Genomic DNA, 16,862 nt, shown 5'->3' with positions numbered 1-16,862 from the left:
GAGTTGCTTAAAAAACATTTCCGTAGATACCTGCTCTTGTTGAGAGTCAAAGTAGTCATCTTCTGCACCGATGATCTGGGGGTTGAGGAGGTAGGGAGGGCTACCCACAATGCACTGAGCAATGGAGTCCTGTGTGATATATTGACACGGTTATATGCACTAATGGAAAAACTCAAAATTCAAAAAGGCAGGTAGACATGACTGGTGAGAAAATATTCTTACAACTGAATCTGTAATAATTCACAACTGACCCAATAAACCCCAATAGTGACTGTCTAGCTGCTTGTCAAATCACAAGTTCCTATATGTGTTATGTCAGAATAAACAGTCTGTTCTTACATTATTCCTCATTATACTACACTCAAACACCTTTTACAGGATTCAACAGTTTACATTAGTCAGCTAGTTAACTGTCTCTGTGTGTGTGAGTGTATTACTGTGTCAGGGGTGTCCTCAGTGTCAGGCGATGAGCAGAAGTTGAGGCCGTCTCTGCGGCTGATGTCCGGGCTCTGACAGGGCGTCTCTCTTTTGCCAGGACCCTCTGTAAGGGGGCTGCTGTGCACCTTATACACACAGATAGAAACACACATTAATACACACACTGAACAACACAACACTTAACCCAAATTGATTGTTTAGTCTGGTGCTGAATGCCGGGAAATCCCCCGAGATTGGAAAGTAGGACCATTTCATCCTTATTTATAGAAGATGTGATAAAAAAGGGGGGGAAGTTATTACAAAGGAGTGTGTGTAAGCAGTATTTTCAGAGAGGCTTCCTGTTGTAACATTAGATCGTGGGTACTCTTATAGTACATTATTATTATTACTAAAAACATTCCACTGTCACAGCGGCACCTGGTCCATGGTTAGTCTTAAAAACACCATAAAACACAAACCACATACAGTATGAACTTTTTAAACTGTTGCTAACATCATAAATAAAATCATGGTGACACTGCATGACAGATTATGAGACAATGGGCCCCTGGGCACAGATATGCAAAGGGCCCCATCGAATCTACTACATAAGAGCAAGACACACTGACTTTGTGGTGGTTTTCTGTCTCTTTGTGGTCATTTTGTGTCTCCTTAAGGTTGTTTATATTTCTTTGATGTAATTTTGTCTTTATTACTTGTTTTATGTCTCCTTGTAGTGTGTTTTCATTCCCTGTGTAGTTGTTTTGTGTCTCTTTGTAGTTGTTTTATGTCTCCCTGTAGTTGTTTTGTGTCTCCTTGTAATTGTTTTGTGTCTCTTTGTAGTTGTTTTATGTCTCCCTGTAGTTGTTTTGTGTCTCCATGTAGTTGTTTTGTGTCTCTTTGTAGTATTTCTATGTCTCCTTGTAGTTGTTTTGTCTCTTTCTGGTCGTTTTGTGTCTCCTTGTAGTTGTTTTGTCTACTTGTAGCCGTTTTGTGTCTCCTTGTAGATGGTTTGTGTCTTTTTGTAGTCATTTTGTATCTCTTTGTAGTCATTTTGTGTCTCCTTGTAGTTGTTTTCATTCCCTGTGTAGTTGTTTTGTCTCTCTTTGTAGTTGTTTTATGTCTCCCTGTAGTTGTTTTGTGTCTCTTTGTAGTTGTTTTGTCTCTTTCTGGTCGTTTTGTGTCTCTTTGTAGATGTTTTGTGTCTCTTTGTAGTCATTTTGTGTCTCTTTGTAGATGTTTTGTCTCTTTTTAGCCTTTTTGTGTCTCTTTGTAATCATTTTGTCTCCTTATAGATGTTTTGTGTCTCCTTGTAATCATCATGTAATTGTTTTGTGTCTCTTTGTAGTTGTTTTGTCTCCCTGTAGTTGTTTTGTGTTTCTTTGTAAATGTTTTATGTCTCTTACTTATTGTTTTGTGTCTCTTACTTATTGTTCTGTGTCTCTGTAGTCCTTTTGTGTCTCTGTGTAGATGTTTTGTGTCTCTTAGTAGTCATTTTGTTTGTCTCTTTGTAGTTGTTTTGCATCTCGTAGTCCTTTTGTGTCTCTTTGTAGTTTTGTGTCTTTGTAGTTGTTTGGTGTCTCTTTGTAGTCTTTTTGTAGTCAGAAAACAGTTTGTAAGGACACATTTTCAAATTGCTTGCAGTCCAAAACCCAAATATCAGAATTACAATCATATTAAACAGAAAAAATAAGATCCAACCAGTGAATGTTAGGTATTTTAGCTTGATAAATAAAATTAACAAATAATTACTTGTCATTACTAATTACTCACTGTCTAGAATTTTCTACACTGAAACACAAATGAAGCAACAAAGTATTTAACCATCTGCCAACACTGTCTTGAGCAGCTGGCATGAAACCATAACAAAACCAGACTTAAGTACAGAGTGCTTCTGGGTAATGTGGTTTACCGCACTCACTGCTGAGATCTGTCATTATACCCACAGAGTTATTGTTGGTCAAAGGCCCATCGTTAGCACTGTCACCACGTGTGGATATGGTCTGTTCTTTCTGAGTGGGCCTGCCATCCCCCTCCTCAGCCTCACCATTCCTGGACCCTGTGGCTCCATCCTGAGACACACACATAACAATTACTTCACTCTCTTATCAGCTACAAGCCTGCAGTGACCTGTGTTAATGTAAAGTCTGTGGACGTGACGGGGGAGTCAAAGCTTAATTTAGACTTCAGAGAAGAAAATTTCGTCCAAATTGAGAGAGTTCTGACACATATTGAGTGGTGGTGATGGGCACTGGTGCATGGATAAATGAGATTTAGCTGAATCATTTCCATAAATCTCTTTTAATCTTACAGTTATGGCCATTTTGACCGTGGATCATAAACTGTGGTTTATCAATAACAACGTAATTTCTGTCCTTAGTTTTGGTCAGGTATTTCTTTAGGTCAGAAAAAAGAGTTTGAAAGGATCTCGGTAAAATGCAGTTAGGGTTTAGTTTTCTACCTGTAGTGCTGCTGCTGCTTTGCTGAGCTGCTCCTGCAGCTGTAAAATGTGCTTCTTGGCCTCTTGGACCTCCTTCAGTAGTTTAGGCCGAGGGTTTCTGCTGTACTCCTCCTCCTTTGCCTTAACAGAAATAAATCCCAAAGTATAGCAAACATAAGCCACACATGGAAAGTGTGTTCAAAGATCTCTTGACTTCTGGGTCAAATGTGTAACCAATGGAAACACGAAACATAATCAGAATATTCAGGAGTTGGTAACATACTTTATATATATAAAGTATACTTTATTTATAATTTATATATAATTTCTTTACTATCACTGTGTCTAAGGAAATACAGACAGTCTCATGGCATTATACACACACCTGTAGGTCCTGTTGCTCCTTAGTTAGCATCTTTTGCAGGATGTCGGCCTTCTGGTTGTGCGTGGTTTTGTTCTCATCCTAGAAGAGAAAATAACGAGGCAACACTGAGCCAAAAGAGCCAAAAATCAGTTGAAAACACACCATTAGATGATTATTCCTGTAATGCCAAATGTGAATGAAGGAGACTTCAAGAAAAACACAAAAGAGAAGTGATACTATTAAAATGAAAGTGAAAAAGAAAAAAAGGGAACAACATGATATAAACAGATGTTACATTGTAATCTGTTTTAAACAGATTTTCCTGGAGAAAGCTTACTTAGCTTATCATATAAAAGCTTATACAATATCCCTGTAAGGAATTATATTCCTTTATAGTGGCCTTATTATCCTGCAGGCATGAAGTCACCCAGACGGTAATCTAGTCTTTTTTGCATGCTTTCAGACCCCTGACACAGAGAAATGATTGCTCATAATCAGATAAACAATTTTCTGTATTTCTGTATTTTTCTAAACATCAGACAGGTAAGGTGTTACTCCAGGACTTTATAATATTGACAGTGATAAAAAGTCCAAACCCTGTTTTCTCTGGAAGAATCTAAATATTTTTTAGTGAGTTTTCCCGTTTTACTGCTTGCTATCGGGGCTCAAAATATTTGCAGTAGTGGCATTATTGTGCAAGAAATATGGAACTGTATCTCCATCTTGAATACACCTTCTTTAATCACTTAATGTAAAGTTAAATAAGGCAGATGGTAATAATGGAAACAGATTTTTTAAAGCTACTAAAGATGTTAAAATATGACTACAAATATGGAGTTTGGAAATGGGTTTAAAACAGGCCTACAGTATTTTAAATTCTTCAGTTCATCTTTAGCTCATGATATTTATCTATTACTCAGTATCTTATACATTTATACATCATTATCTTATCTGTCTTATTTGGTCTTGTGTGTATGTAGTGATGGAATTGTAACAGATTTCTAAAAGTTTCCTTGCTTTGAGATAGTTAAAATTCATTCATCTTCTAACCGCTTCATCCTCTTGAGGGTCGCGGGGGGCTGGAGCCTATCCCAGCTGACATCGGGCAAGAGGCAGGGTACACCCTGGACAGGTCGCCAGACTATCGCAGGGCTGACACATAGAGACAAACAACCATTCACGCTCACATTCACACCTACGGACAATTTAGAGTTACCAATTAACCTAGTCCCCAATCTGCATGTCTTTGGACTGTGGGAGGAAGCCGGAGTGCCCGGAGAGAACCCACGCTGACACGGGGAGAACATGCAAACTCCACACAGAAGGGCTCCCACGCCCGGGATCGAACCGGCAACCCTCTTGCTGTGAGGCGAGAGTGCTAACCGCCACACCACCGTGCCGCCCCATAGTTAAAATTGTTTTTAAAAAACAAAATCAGACATTAAGTGTCTGTTCTTCATATTTAACTTTTTATTCATAGTCGAGAAGAGAACTTCACATCAGATCAGATGAGGTTATTCTCTCAGTTTGCTCAACGCAATTTTTAGACATAATAATAATAATGCTAAAACAAGTTTGATACAGAAAACAGTTGTGTACAGGGCCATGGTCAGGTGGAATTCATTACCGGTGCATATTGTTCAAGAGAATATTAAGGAATGTTTTAAATTTAAGGAACTATGAGTGAATCATGTTTGTAAATTATGGAGATGGTGTAATAATATTACATATAAATAGAAACCCCCAGGGAAGATTGTGAGATATGTTTTTTTAACCATATTTTCTTGGAATTAAATGTGTGAAAGCAAAGGATGGATAATATATGATTCAAGGTCAGTCAGACAAGGATTTATGTTTATCAATAATTACTGTTTAGTAAGTGTGTTTCAAGGTATGTGGGTAGACCCCAAGAGTCAGTGTTTATGCTGGTGCTACTGGGGATACAAATAAATAAAGAAAGAAAGAAAGAAAGAAAGAAAGAAAGAAAGAAAGGTCTAATTAGGATATTTTGAGGTTTTGTATTTATCTGCACGCTGCCCTCACCTATTAGTGAGAGATAAATGTTGTATGATAAAGTCGTCCCGTCCTTTAATAAAGAGACACAGCTCTGTTGGCACATTCATTCTTCTTCCTTACCCCATCAGGCAGAGAGGAGGTGCTGTGCTCCTGGAGGCTGCACTGCTCCCCACCTGGCAGAGCAGGTGAGTGGGGCGCTGAGACAGATGAGGGTGGGCTGAGGTCTGCCCCTTCCCCCTTGCTGTTTTCCTCCTCGTCATCCTCCTCCAGGGAGATGTGAGGAAGCCCTGGAGGCCTCCCCAGCACTGTCAGGGCTACATAGGAGCCCGCTGCCAGAGAGGAGTCATGGGAAAGGAATGAAGGGAGGGTGAGGAGAAAGAACAATGCTGCTACGTTTATAAAAAGCATCCGAGCCACTGTGAAGATCTGATCAGCAAAACCAGCTGAGAGAAGAAAAACATCTGACCACATGAAAGGAATGGAGAGAACAAGATAATGTTTCTATATTATGTCATGCATTATAAGTCTTGTCCAAACCAGCTGTGCACACATGTGAATGGGAAAACCCCGAGAAGTGGAAGTCCTAATCGCTAAAACTCAAAGAGCTGTATGATTGGGGGCATGTTTGACTCAGCCCATCACAGTCAGTCAAAATGTGGACTTCATGGCTGCTGTTGCTAAAACAAATGGCTGCAAACTGTAAAATCAAGCTCCAGAGTTTCAAACACCCCTCGACAAATGTGTGGGTGACGTCACAGATGGTGTGTCCATGTCTTTCTACAATGTTCGCCCCTCACACAGAATGATTAGTAACCAGTATAACTGTTTTGAGGCTGGTTAATCTGGTGGGAACAGTGGGACAATGTCAAATGCAGACAGAAGGTTGATTTTAGATGTATTCAGAGGAGCAGTATGTAGGATTTAGTGATAGCTAGTGGTGACGGTTGTAGATTGCAATCAGCTGAAACTTCTCCCATGTGCGAAGCGTGAACTCCCAGTTAGAATTCCTTATGTGTTCATCATTCCGGCAGAAGTCTCTTCCTCTCCAAAACAAACAGACCAGGTAATTTAAACCGGTAAAAATACTGAATAAAGTAGTTTCACGTTACAAATGCAGCTGTCTGACCAGGACTCTCTGGAAGAAGAGATCTTGTATCTCAATGGGACCTTCCTGGCTAAAAAAATTAAACAAATAGTGTTTCTTCCATGCCACTGGGCTCGTCGCAGACAAGCTACTAGCCCAGCACCTGCTAAATCAAATCAAATCAAATCAAATCAACTTTATTTATATGGCACTTTTCATACAACAGTAACACAAAGTGCCTCACAGAGGTTAAAAACAACAAAGTGTGCTAGTGTTTGTTCATCTTTTTTCTCTGATAATTTTGGATCAAGACATTCAGGAGGTTTTTAATGGGAGTTGAATTATTCACAGAGATCTTATCCTGTCCAAAACAAATGGACCAGATGATTTAAATCAGTTAAAATACTGAAATAAGCAGTTTTGTGTTAAAAAAAGTGCTGTTTGACTTGCTGCAGGGAGGCTGCTAAATACAGAAGCCGTCGCAAAAACATGAGTGGCCCTCTCTAGAGCCAGTGTTCGGTTTGTAGCAGTGAATCTAAGGTAACAAAATCACCATTACACCATTTCTGGACACTGAACCTTTCATTACAATAAAGGTCACCCCAATATTCCAATACTAACCGGGGAGCGCGTGCATGGAGTTGCATGAGCAGCCAGGTAAATGTCTTAGGTGAGTATGATGCCATTTACTATGCTGCTAAATAGGCCATCCAACTAGCAAATCAGCTGTTGAGACCTATGACATATGTAAGGGAGAAGGGAGGATTCATATCTCATGTTGCGATAGTTTCATGTAAGCTACTGTCTTTTAGTCAGAGAAAGAGAGAGACCAGATTTAGAGGGGTGCATGGAGGAGACAACAGGAGATCAGTTTGAGTGTGTTTTTCCTTAGATCACATTGGGTCGCCAATGCATGCAGCCCCACTCTACTGGCGCACCATGCTGTTTTAGCCCGATGCGTCTCAGTGTGATCCGGGCCTTAATGTGCCATCAAAATGACGTGATGTAAAGTGAAATACTAACTAGAAATGCGGACTTACATTTTATCAGCTTCACAACCTCTATGTGGTTTGAATGTGTGACCAACGTCCCATTAACCTGTCAGAAAACAAAAAGCATCGGGAGAGAATTTTTTAATATTCGACCATGGCATATTGCTGAGGTCAAGGCTGATGATAGTCAGTAGCTTTGTTGTCAACAATCCAACAAAAAACCAAAACCAACAACACATTTGTAGGGCACTTAGTTGAGCAGCAGATTTGGTGTACACATGGTGTATTTGGGATCAACTCAAATAAAGTTGACAGTTCAGTTTCTGTTCCTGGAAGTAAGACGGACATGAACGAGTGTCACCTTAATGATCCTGTCTCCTGTCTGAACACCAGCTCGCATTGCAGCTCCATCTATAACGACAGAAGACAGGACAGAGTCAGAGATGCTGCTTCTACAAGTGTGTTTAAACCTCTGGCAAATTTTTAATTTCTTCAAAGGCTGCTTGAAGGTTATGACTTGGTTTTAAGGTTCTTGTTAGATTCAGGTTTAGGTTAGGGTTAGAGTGAGAACATGCATTATGTAAATAAGGGTCCTCATAAGCACATAAAGACAGAAAGACGTGCGAGTGTTGAGTCTTACCTTCTTTTACCAGCTGCACAAACACAGGGTTGTCTCCACTTACAGTCAGCCCGAAGCCATTCTCATCCCTCTGGATTATCACACACCGCTGGACAAGACCTGTCATTTACGCACACATGTTGCACTGTGTCACATGCTACTAAAGGTGTAGTTAAATCAGATAAACCTAATTTTGGATGTGACAAAGATGATCCAACGTCATGGTATGATGTTTTATGGTCTGGTGCAATCTTCGGCTTGTGGGAAAAATTCTCCACACAGGAAGTGACAAATCAAGAGACTGAAACAGAAAAGGGTTTTAAATAGAAGTCTGCTCTCTTTCCAACAAAAACTGGACTCGCCAGCAAGAGATGTTTTCCCTCTCTTCTCTTTTTGATATGCTTTATAGAGTAATATAATAAGAATAAGATAAAACTCTTTGTTTAAGTTTAAGTGAAGGATAGTTATAGCTGTAGTTGGTTACTTTCATAAGAAATAACTATTTGTCATATTTTCTGAAACTGTCACTAGCCTATATCCACACCGATGTAGATGAGACAGATAATCTGTACACGAAATCATGCCTCCTGCCTCCTTAAAATGCTCCTAATGGCCTTACTGCACGTGAATGAAAAAACTAGCTTTAAGGACTTAAATAAGAAAATATATAAAAATTATGTGAACAAACAATAAAAATTACAGTAAAACTGAGTAAAAAAAATTGCTATGTTTTATGATTTTTAATATCTTTATATTGTGCAGTGTTTACATCCTCATCTGGTGGCTTTCAGTCTAGTGAAACAATACCCAGGACTAAGGATTGTGTTGCCAATGTGACTGTAAAAAATGTTTTGCTCCATAGCGCTACTGGTGGTCAAAAACTCCACAGGATACCTTTAACCATAGAAACAGAATGAATAGAAAGGACATTGAACAAAAGTTAGTTGTTACAGTGACAACATGGGCCCTATTTAGATGGTCTAAAATGCAAAGCGCCAGGCGTGCGGCGCATGGGCATGTACCAGTCACTTGCTAGTTAGACAGCATGTTTTTAGACTGTGCGCCATGGCGGAGAGTCTAAAAGGGTTGGACTTACTCTGTGAATTATTCATGGGTGTGTTTTGGGCATATCATTTAATAAGCCAATCAGAGTGTCACCTCTCATTCCCTTTAAAAGAGGCGCGATTGGAGCGCATGGCGGAGAGCTAGTTAAATGGCAGACCTACCAACTGGAAAGAGTGAGCGTTTTACAGCTGAGAACAGGGGTGAAAATCCCATTTCATAGGGGACAATAAACAGTAAAATTTTAGAGAATAATTCCAGAGGGGGACAAGGAAAAAAAAGTTGTAGCCTGTCTTTTATACAGCATCTTTTACCGCAATTTGACGCTTTAATCTTTTCTCTGTCTCCCCATGCGCAGTAGTGTGAATATTTATGCTATTAAGTAAATGGAGAAAACATGTTTGTCATTGTTTAATAGCAGCAAAACAGTAAGGCTTCATTCATCAAAGACAGAAACTTGATCTCTCTCCTTCTCTCCCTCTTTTTTCTCTGGCTCAGGTGTGTGGAATGGATCCTTCGTCTCTCAGTGGATATACAGTGAATGTCTGTACTTATGAGAAATGGCTTAACAACTAAACATTTCCTGCAATTAAACTGGTAAACTGGTTTATAAACAGTTTGCTGTGAGATCTGCCGCTGCGCACGTCGCACGTCTTTCATGTCTCACTGACAGGTGGAGATCCCACAGACAGGTACCCATTAACTACGAGCCGCTCCGTCACAAGCAGAACTCCTGTTTAACTTGATTTTGGCTGTCAGGTGTCTTGGGGAACTGAATAAATTCACTGGTATGTCGGGCCTTATGTGACTGCACGTATGGCCGAACTTATGGCAGGTTGGGATATGCCTACAATTCAACTCAGCGGATGCTGAAATGACCCGCTTGCAAAGAAATATGGTGCAGCAGTGACTTTTACAGCAACGGGGAGGGTATAGGGAGTGTTGGCATGCGTCTCCAGATCAGCTGACAGGAGATGGCATATTTCCGTCACAGCCTGGCGAGAGAGACAGAGTGCACAATAATAACCTTTTACATTGTAATCATATTTTTATTTGTTATCTTTTGCATATGTGTGGCTGCTCCGTGTGTGTCTGAGCAGAGTGCACGCGTGTTGTGCACGCGCCCAGAGACGAATATTACTAACTTGTTTGACAGCGAAATACTGCGCCGTTGACTTTAGACCAGGTTTTTGTTGCTCACTGGCGCATTTGCTTTTTATGTCATCTAACTAGCAACGCGCCATGACTGCGCCTGACCACTCCTCATTTTTAGACCAACACACCCAGAGAAGCGCAAGTTCATTTGCTAGTTAGACGACGAGGGCGTGAAAATGACAACTGCGCCTGCATCTAAATAGCAATGACACTTGCGACATGGATTACGCACCCTCCGCCGTCCGCTTTAGACCATCTAAATAGGGCCCCACATGTCAGTGTTGCGGTAAAGTGTGTCACACTCACTAGTTTCAGAACTCAATTCTGGCCTTTTCTTACAACTATTTTTCTTATTAAACAGAAAAATACAACTGTACACTAATTCAAGTTTCTATCTTTCACCTAACTAACGTTTTGCCTTGTTAATTTATCGTAAAACACACTTCATTCATGCTCAACTGAAACAAATTAAAACTCACCAAAACCCTCCGAGTTAGCTAGGCCACTTTTCCAACAATCACCAGTTCTGATGGTCGAAATAAACCCTTAATTCACCGAGTTAGATGTGAAAATGAGCAGATCTGTACAATGTTTATCGTCCCTATCTTTCGCTGCCTCTCAGCTGTCGGCTGTTATCTGGATCCCCATTAGTTGTTACCAATGCAACAGCTACTCTTTCCGGGGTTCATGTTAGAGACATGGCTTTCGCTCATTCTTTGGAGGCAGCGACAGTAACGTTACATGTTTTAAGAAACGGGAAATTAAAGGCAACAAAAGAAAGAGGAAAATAACAGCTGTGGTCGGGTTTGGTGATATGGAGAAAATCAAATATCACGATATATTTGACCAAATACCTCATATCGATATTGCAACATTGTAGGATTGACTATTGGTGCTTTCACAAAATATTTACACAGTTAAAATTTTGATAAATAATCATCAGTATTGTAGATATAATGTCTAAGTGGGTAAAGGCAAATAATAGAACAGCTAGAACAGTCTGGTAAATTCAGAAAATGACATCATTTAACTGTAATGCAGCCTTTAAAACCAGGTAACTTATATTATAACAATATGCAAGATCAAAGACTCAAAGAGAATCAAAGAAACCCTAAGTTACAGTAATATTTTGAAACAGATTTGCCTATTTAAAACCTAACATTACTACTCCAATGCTTGGTTGTTTGCTACTTTAAAACCTTACCTCAGTGAATTCACAACTCGCCACAAGTCGGATTGTGTGCACACAAAAATGCACACTGCTCTGACCATCCTGCTATATTTATTTGAATGAGAATGTCTGTTCTACTCTGATTCTATTTCTATGGCTTTGACCTATTTATATCTATTAACCCACCCTTTGTTCTGTTCTATTGACAGTTTGGGAAATCCCACGACCACATGCTAACAGCACCCATCTGCCAAGTCCTTGTGACACAGCAAAGCCAAACCTGTGCCTCCATTTGTAAATGTACACATACACCTACTCTCTAACTTCACCAACACCCTGAAATCTGCAAAGACCACCTGCTCAATTAAGAAACCTCCATCAGGGATGTTCTTCCTGTAGCCACTGAGGAAGTTGAGTGACTCACGATCTGCCTCGGTCTGCTTTTCCTTTTCCTTCTCCCACTTCAAAGAATTATCTGAGAGAGCTGAGTGGATAATTGGTTGTCTTCTGGCCTCCATGAAGGAGCCTCCAGGGTGAGGAAAAGGGCAGGATGGATTAATGTCAACCCTGAAACCCAGGCAACCACCTTGACAACTTGCTCCTGCCTACACTCACACCACCTCTGTTCACCTCTTCACCTGTGCCTAGCTAAAGACTATGGGACAATTCATATGTTAAAGTGTAAAGCAAAAGTGTGACATATTATAACATGAACCTTAGAGACAAATTTATTCAAGAGGACAGAAGAACAACACCAGGGTTTAAAAAAATCTTAATATGTCATGTATATCAAAGTTTACTCTTTGCGCTCAAAGCTGTGACTGCAATTATTGTCATTACTGATTCATTTGCCAAATATTTTCTTGATTAATCTTAATCTAGATTCAAATTGAATCTGATTTAATTTATCGAAATGGCTGTCAGTTAATTTTTTGTCAATCAAATATTCAAATAATTGTTTCAGCTCAAACCTCAACCTCATCATGATGTGTCAGCACTGTTAAATGCAAAGTGCTTTTGTGCAAGTTACAATAAGAAAGTAATAAACTAATGAAGACTATAGGAAACACTGTTATCCATCTGAATAGCCAGTTACAGTTAAACCTTCACACTGAATTTACAAAATGCTTCACAACAAATCAAAGAAACCACTGAAAACAATCAAAAGAAAATGAAATGTAAAACAAAGCATCAGAGTCAGTCTCTGATCTGTCTCTTACCTGTGGGGTCAAACTCATGTTTGAGGGAGACGGAGGATTTCTCATTCTTGGGTTTCTTGTCTGTGGGGTCTTTGTTGAGAATGTTTGGGGTCCTAAAGAGACACACAGCAAAGACACATATATGAAATAAACAAATACATAAAAGCTTGTTTAATGCATAAACTAGAATAACTGCCTCACGGTTGTATGCCTCCATGAACCAGTCAAGTTTCTTTTTCAGTTTACATCCATCCCCCGCTGCACAGGAAATCTATACAGTCAGCACAGTTTCACTGTGGACACCCAAGATTAGTGTCACCAACTCAGTATCTGACCAAATGTCTGCCCTTCTGTTCCTGAGATATGATGTTTTGTAATAACCAGAAAAGTGTTTTTGCAGAACATTATGATGTCACAGTGAAGCTGACCTTTGACCTATGGCATGTAAAGTGTCATTACTTTATCATTATATCCTACTAAACATTTGTGTGAAATTTTGTCATAATTGCATTTTAATTCTTGAGTTATGGCCAAAAACACAAATTCTAATCAGTTCATTCTTAAATCAAAGTGGACGTTTGTGCCAAATCTGAAGAAATTCCCTCAAGTGATCTTGCTACAGACAGGGTCCATGACCATGACCTATGACCACCAAATGCTAATCAGTTCATCTGTGACTCAATATGGACATTTGTACCAAATTTGTAGATATTCCCTCAAATGTTTTGAGAGATAACATGTTAACGAGAATGAGACAGATGCAAGGTCACAGTGACCTTTACCTTTGACTACCAAAATGTAATCAGTTCATTGTTGACTCCAAGTCAACATTTGTGCCAAATATGAAAAAAAAAATTCCTTGAGCTGTTCTTGGAGTACTGCATTCACAAGAATGAGAAATACAAGGTCACCATGACACTGACCTTGACCACCAAAGTGGACGTTTTTGCCATATTTTCAGAAATTCCGTCAGGGTGTTCTTATGATCGCGTTCACGAGAATGATACGTACGGATGTATGGACAATCTAAAAAACATCATGCCTCCAGCCATGGCTATTGCAGGAACAAACGCTGAGAAACTGAGGTGTAAAAACAGGAAATTGCGGTGTGCCAGATCATTTCTTAGACAGTCACAGTAACTTCCTGAAATCGTTGATGGCTGCCTAGCAACATCCTAGTAACCACAAGATTTATAAGGGTTGTCCACACCAAGAACGACAACTACAACAATAACAAAGTTTTAAAAATTGTAGGAACTCGAAGAGATCGCAGAGTCTACACCACAACTATATGACCACAGTGGCGAACAATATCACTGGGATTAATTTCAGAGTGATTCGATGAATGATATAAACACTCACAGCCAATTAAAATCCACCTGAATTTACACATCTAACATGGCAGATGACGCTGTGGAGAGATTCATGAAACACGCTTGTTTGATGACACAAGATGGCTTCATGAAGCCACTATGAAGAAAAAGACATCTTGGACACAATCAGGCTCACCCTTGAAATCAGTGGCAGGTTGAAGTGTTATGTTATGATTATTAACAGAGTTGATGAGACAAATATAAATAGCTACATGTCATCAATATCCATTTTCCTAAGCTGTCGACACTGCTGGAGCACACAGCTCGTGCTTGGCGCCACTGTTTACAAAACTCTATAGTTTATCAGTGTGGATGCTGACATTGTTGTTATAGTCATCATTTTTGGTGTGGATGGCCTTTTACACTCCATTATTTGTACACACTAAAACTACATAAAATACCAAATTCACTGAAAGGTTGGAAATTATTTCTTTACATTTTTTTAATTTAACAAGCAATTTGTTGCATTTTAGCAGTTTACTGAAAGATAGGCAGAACTGAGTACACTTTCATATCTGTTTATCACAAGGAGTATACTTATCGTGCTTTTCAACAATGTTATCACATATTTTCCTCATATCGTGCAGCCCAACACAGCGTACCATTAAAAATCACACCTTCCCATGGACAACCAGTGTAGTATTCTCCAATCATGTCCACACTATCACAGTGGACAGATAAAGTATTTGATTAAATGACATGAAAAGAACAGGCTCCACATACTCCCTTTCTCTTGGTATTTGTTTAATATGCATATCCCTCATGGGACCACTATATATATATTAATAGCTGAGGCTCCCTTGTTCTCGCCCCCCCCTACAGCTCCTCCTACTCGTTCCGCAAGAGGGGGTTTTGTTTGTGCTGCTGTTCCTCCCTTGGACAATGGGGGCCCTGGGCTTCTAACAATGGCTCCCACGTCAGAGCCAATCTACTATACTGTGGCTTTGTGGGACAGATTCCCGGAAACAGAGACTAGGGTCCTTGGCTCCGCTCCAGTTTCCTGAATGTGGGAGAGGGCTGGGAAAGAAAAAGAGGAGGGAGACGGGAAGGAGGAGGTGCACAAGTGCCTTTGAGGGAAGACAGAGGGCTGAGGAAATTTTAACTTAGCTCTCAGAGTGTGTGAACAATCCTGTCTGGGCTAAGCTCATGGTGCAGAGAAAAGATTACATTAATTAAACTCTGTGATATCAGATTCACACAAATACAAACTCATGAATATGTGTAAAATGAACTAAATGGATGAAACTGGTTCTTCTTTCCTTGACACAAGAAAATGTCACAGTTACAGACTTAAAGGGATGAAATTATGCCGAATAGTGGAGTATTACAGGGGTAACCTTGTCTTTGTCTCTGTGGTTGCAAGGCTCATTTAGGGAGCCTCCTTGCTGTGGTTGGTGGAGATTAGCAGTTGATAAGACATGGCGAGACAAGGACAGATTGCATCCTGCTCAGTGGGTGGCAGATAAGTACATACTGGTGGATAAGCGGGTGGAATTCAGCTTCCAGCGTCGGATATTTAAAGGCACATTCATGAGGCAGTTTGCTGAAACTTCAGAGGTTTTACTTCTTTGATTCTGGTCAGGTGATATCTTTGAAGTACTGTACCAAGACAACTGAGGGCATGGCTAAAAGTTTACAGTTATAAAGAAAGATGTTTTGTAACTGACTGTTTGCTAAACCCCTTCCCTGTGCATCAAATCATATTTTCACTACCATAACTGTAGGCACAGCAGGCCATGTTGGCTTGTAGTAAGAGATTCCGGACATTTACAAGGTTTTCAGGGTGGCTTTTATTAGCCACTCAAAACACAAGACAAATGTAAGGAATAGCTTAAACAGTGTATTTATAAGCTGCAATTGTTAGCATGCTCGGCTACTAGCAAGCTTACTACCCACAGTGATAACTAAGTCTTACTTTCAAAGCCAAGGAGCACATATACAACACATCTCATTACATACGTTCATGGTCCGAAATTAAACCCCCTGAGGGCCCAGTGCAGGTAGATTTATCCATTTGGTGAGTAAATTTCAGAGGGCTATCCACCATACTGACGGATGCAAGTTTGTAAGAAAAAAAACTATGCTAGAGTTTCTACTGCGTTTTTGTGTCATTTACTGGCACACTGCTCTGCTGCTCCTCTGCTGTCAGCAGATGTATTTTTTATGCATATCTAAACAGTGTGTCTAATGCAAACCTGACCATCCTGAACGGTCCTTATTTAGCAGCACTGTTAATTGTATGGGAAATCAGCTGATCTGCTGAACTATCACTTGACGCCAGAGAGTGATTGTGGTAGAGAGTGAGGAGTATGATGAGAAGGGTTAGGCTGAATGAAATGATTTACGTCCCCTTCACAAAACCTTTAAATTTAGTTTTATTTTTGATCCTTGAGTATATTTAATAGCAAATACCACAGTAACATTTGGGGGGCATTCAGGATTTAATTAATTAAACATTGATCTATATATTGAAATAATTTTGCTTCAGATTTTGCTCCAGCCTCTTCTTTAAGTTTGTATTAAACGTAAGACTTTATTTTGTCAGTTACATTTACTGAAACTAATGTGTATGTGACACAAACAGGCAATTTATTATTTTAAAATATGCTTGGTCGGTGGATTTTTTTTATCTACCATTCCCCTTAGCCAGTGAGTCATTAAGTTCATTTTTGAAACTGAATACATTATTTGGTCCAAGGTAAATGTAAAAAATATTGATTATCACAGCAAAAATATGTACTGTGTGGGATATTTTACAGTTGAAAAAATAAACTTGTAAATGCTGTTTTTAACATAATTTCTAAATGACCTCAAACATGTTTTGGGCATTTCTGTGCTGCATTTTCTTTCCACTTATGAGCCAGTATACACCATTGTACCATTGTATGTAATAAGCTAGTTTTGTTTAAAAATATATGCTATAAATCTTCAGCTAGGTAGCTACTAAATGTCATCTTGCCAAGTTATAAA

At 39.5% G+C, this 16,862-nt stretch overlaps 1 protein-coding gene across 2 annotated transcripts in view; it reads right to left on the bottom strand.

Annotated features, from left to right (window-relative positions):
- The window catches only part of LOC125897806 (rho guanine nucleotide exchange factor 12-like), a 52,783-nt gene that overhangs the window by 21,223 nt on the left and 14,698 nt on the right, over positions 1–16,862 (bottom strand). For both annotated transcript variants that reach the window (XM_049591241.1, XM_049591239.1), the window contains exons 2-11: positions 12,541–12,632; positions 7,954–8,052; positions 7,675–7,724; positions 7,362–7,419; positions 5,358–5,566; positions 3,243–3,320; positions 2,879–2,998; positions 2,364–2,489; positions 438–563; positions 31–129 (exon numbers count right to left, since the gene is read on the bottom strand). In XM_049591241.1, the coding sequence (XP_049447198.1) occupies positions 31–129; positions 438–563; positions 2,364–2,489; positions 2,879–2,998; positions 3,243–3,320; positions 5,358–5,566; positions 7,362–7,419; positions 7,675–7,724; positions 7,954–8,052; positions 12,541–12,632 (1,057 nt within the window). The remainder of the gene's footprint in view (positions 1–30; positions 130–437; positions 564–2,363; positions 2,490–2,878; positions 2,999–3,242; positions 3,321–5,357; positions 5,567–7,361; positions 7,420–7,674; positions 7,725–7,953; positions 8,053–12,540; positions 12,633–16,862) is intronic.

This window comes from Epinephelus fuscoguttatus, linkage group LG12 (assembly GCF_011397635.1).
Source record: "Epinephelus fuscoguttatus linkage group LG12, E.fuscoguttatus.final_Chr_v1".
NCBI lineage: Eukaryota > Metazoa > Chordata > Actinopteri > Perciformes > Serranidae > Epinephelus > Epinephelus fuscoguttatus.
This window is presented reverse-complemented; position numbering and strand designations above follow the sequence as displayed.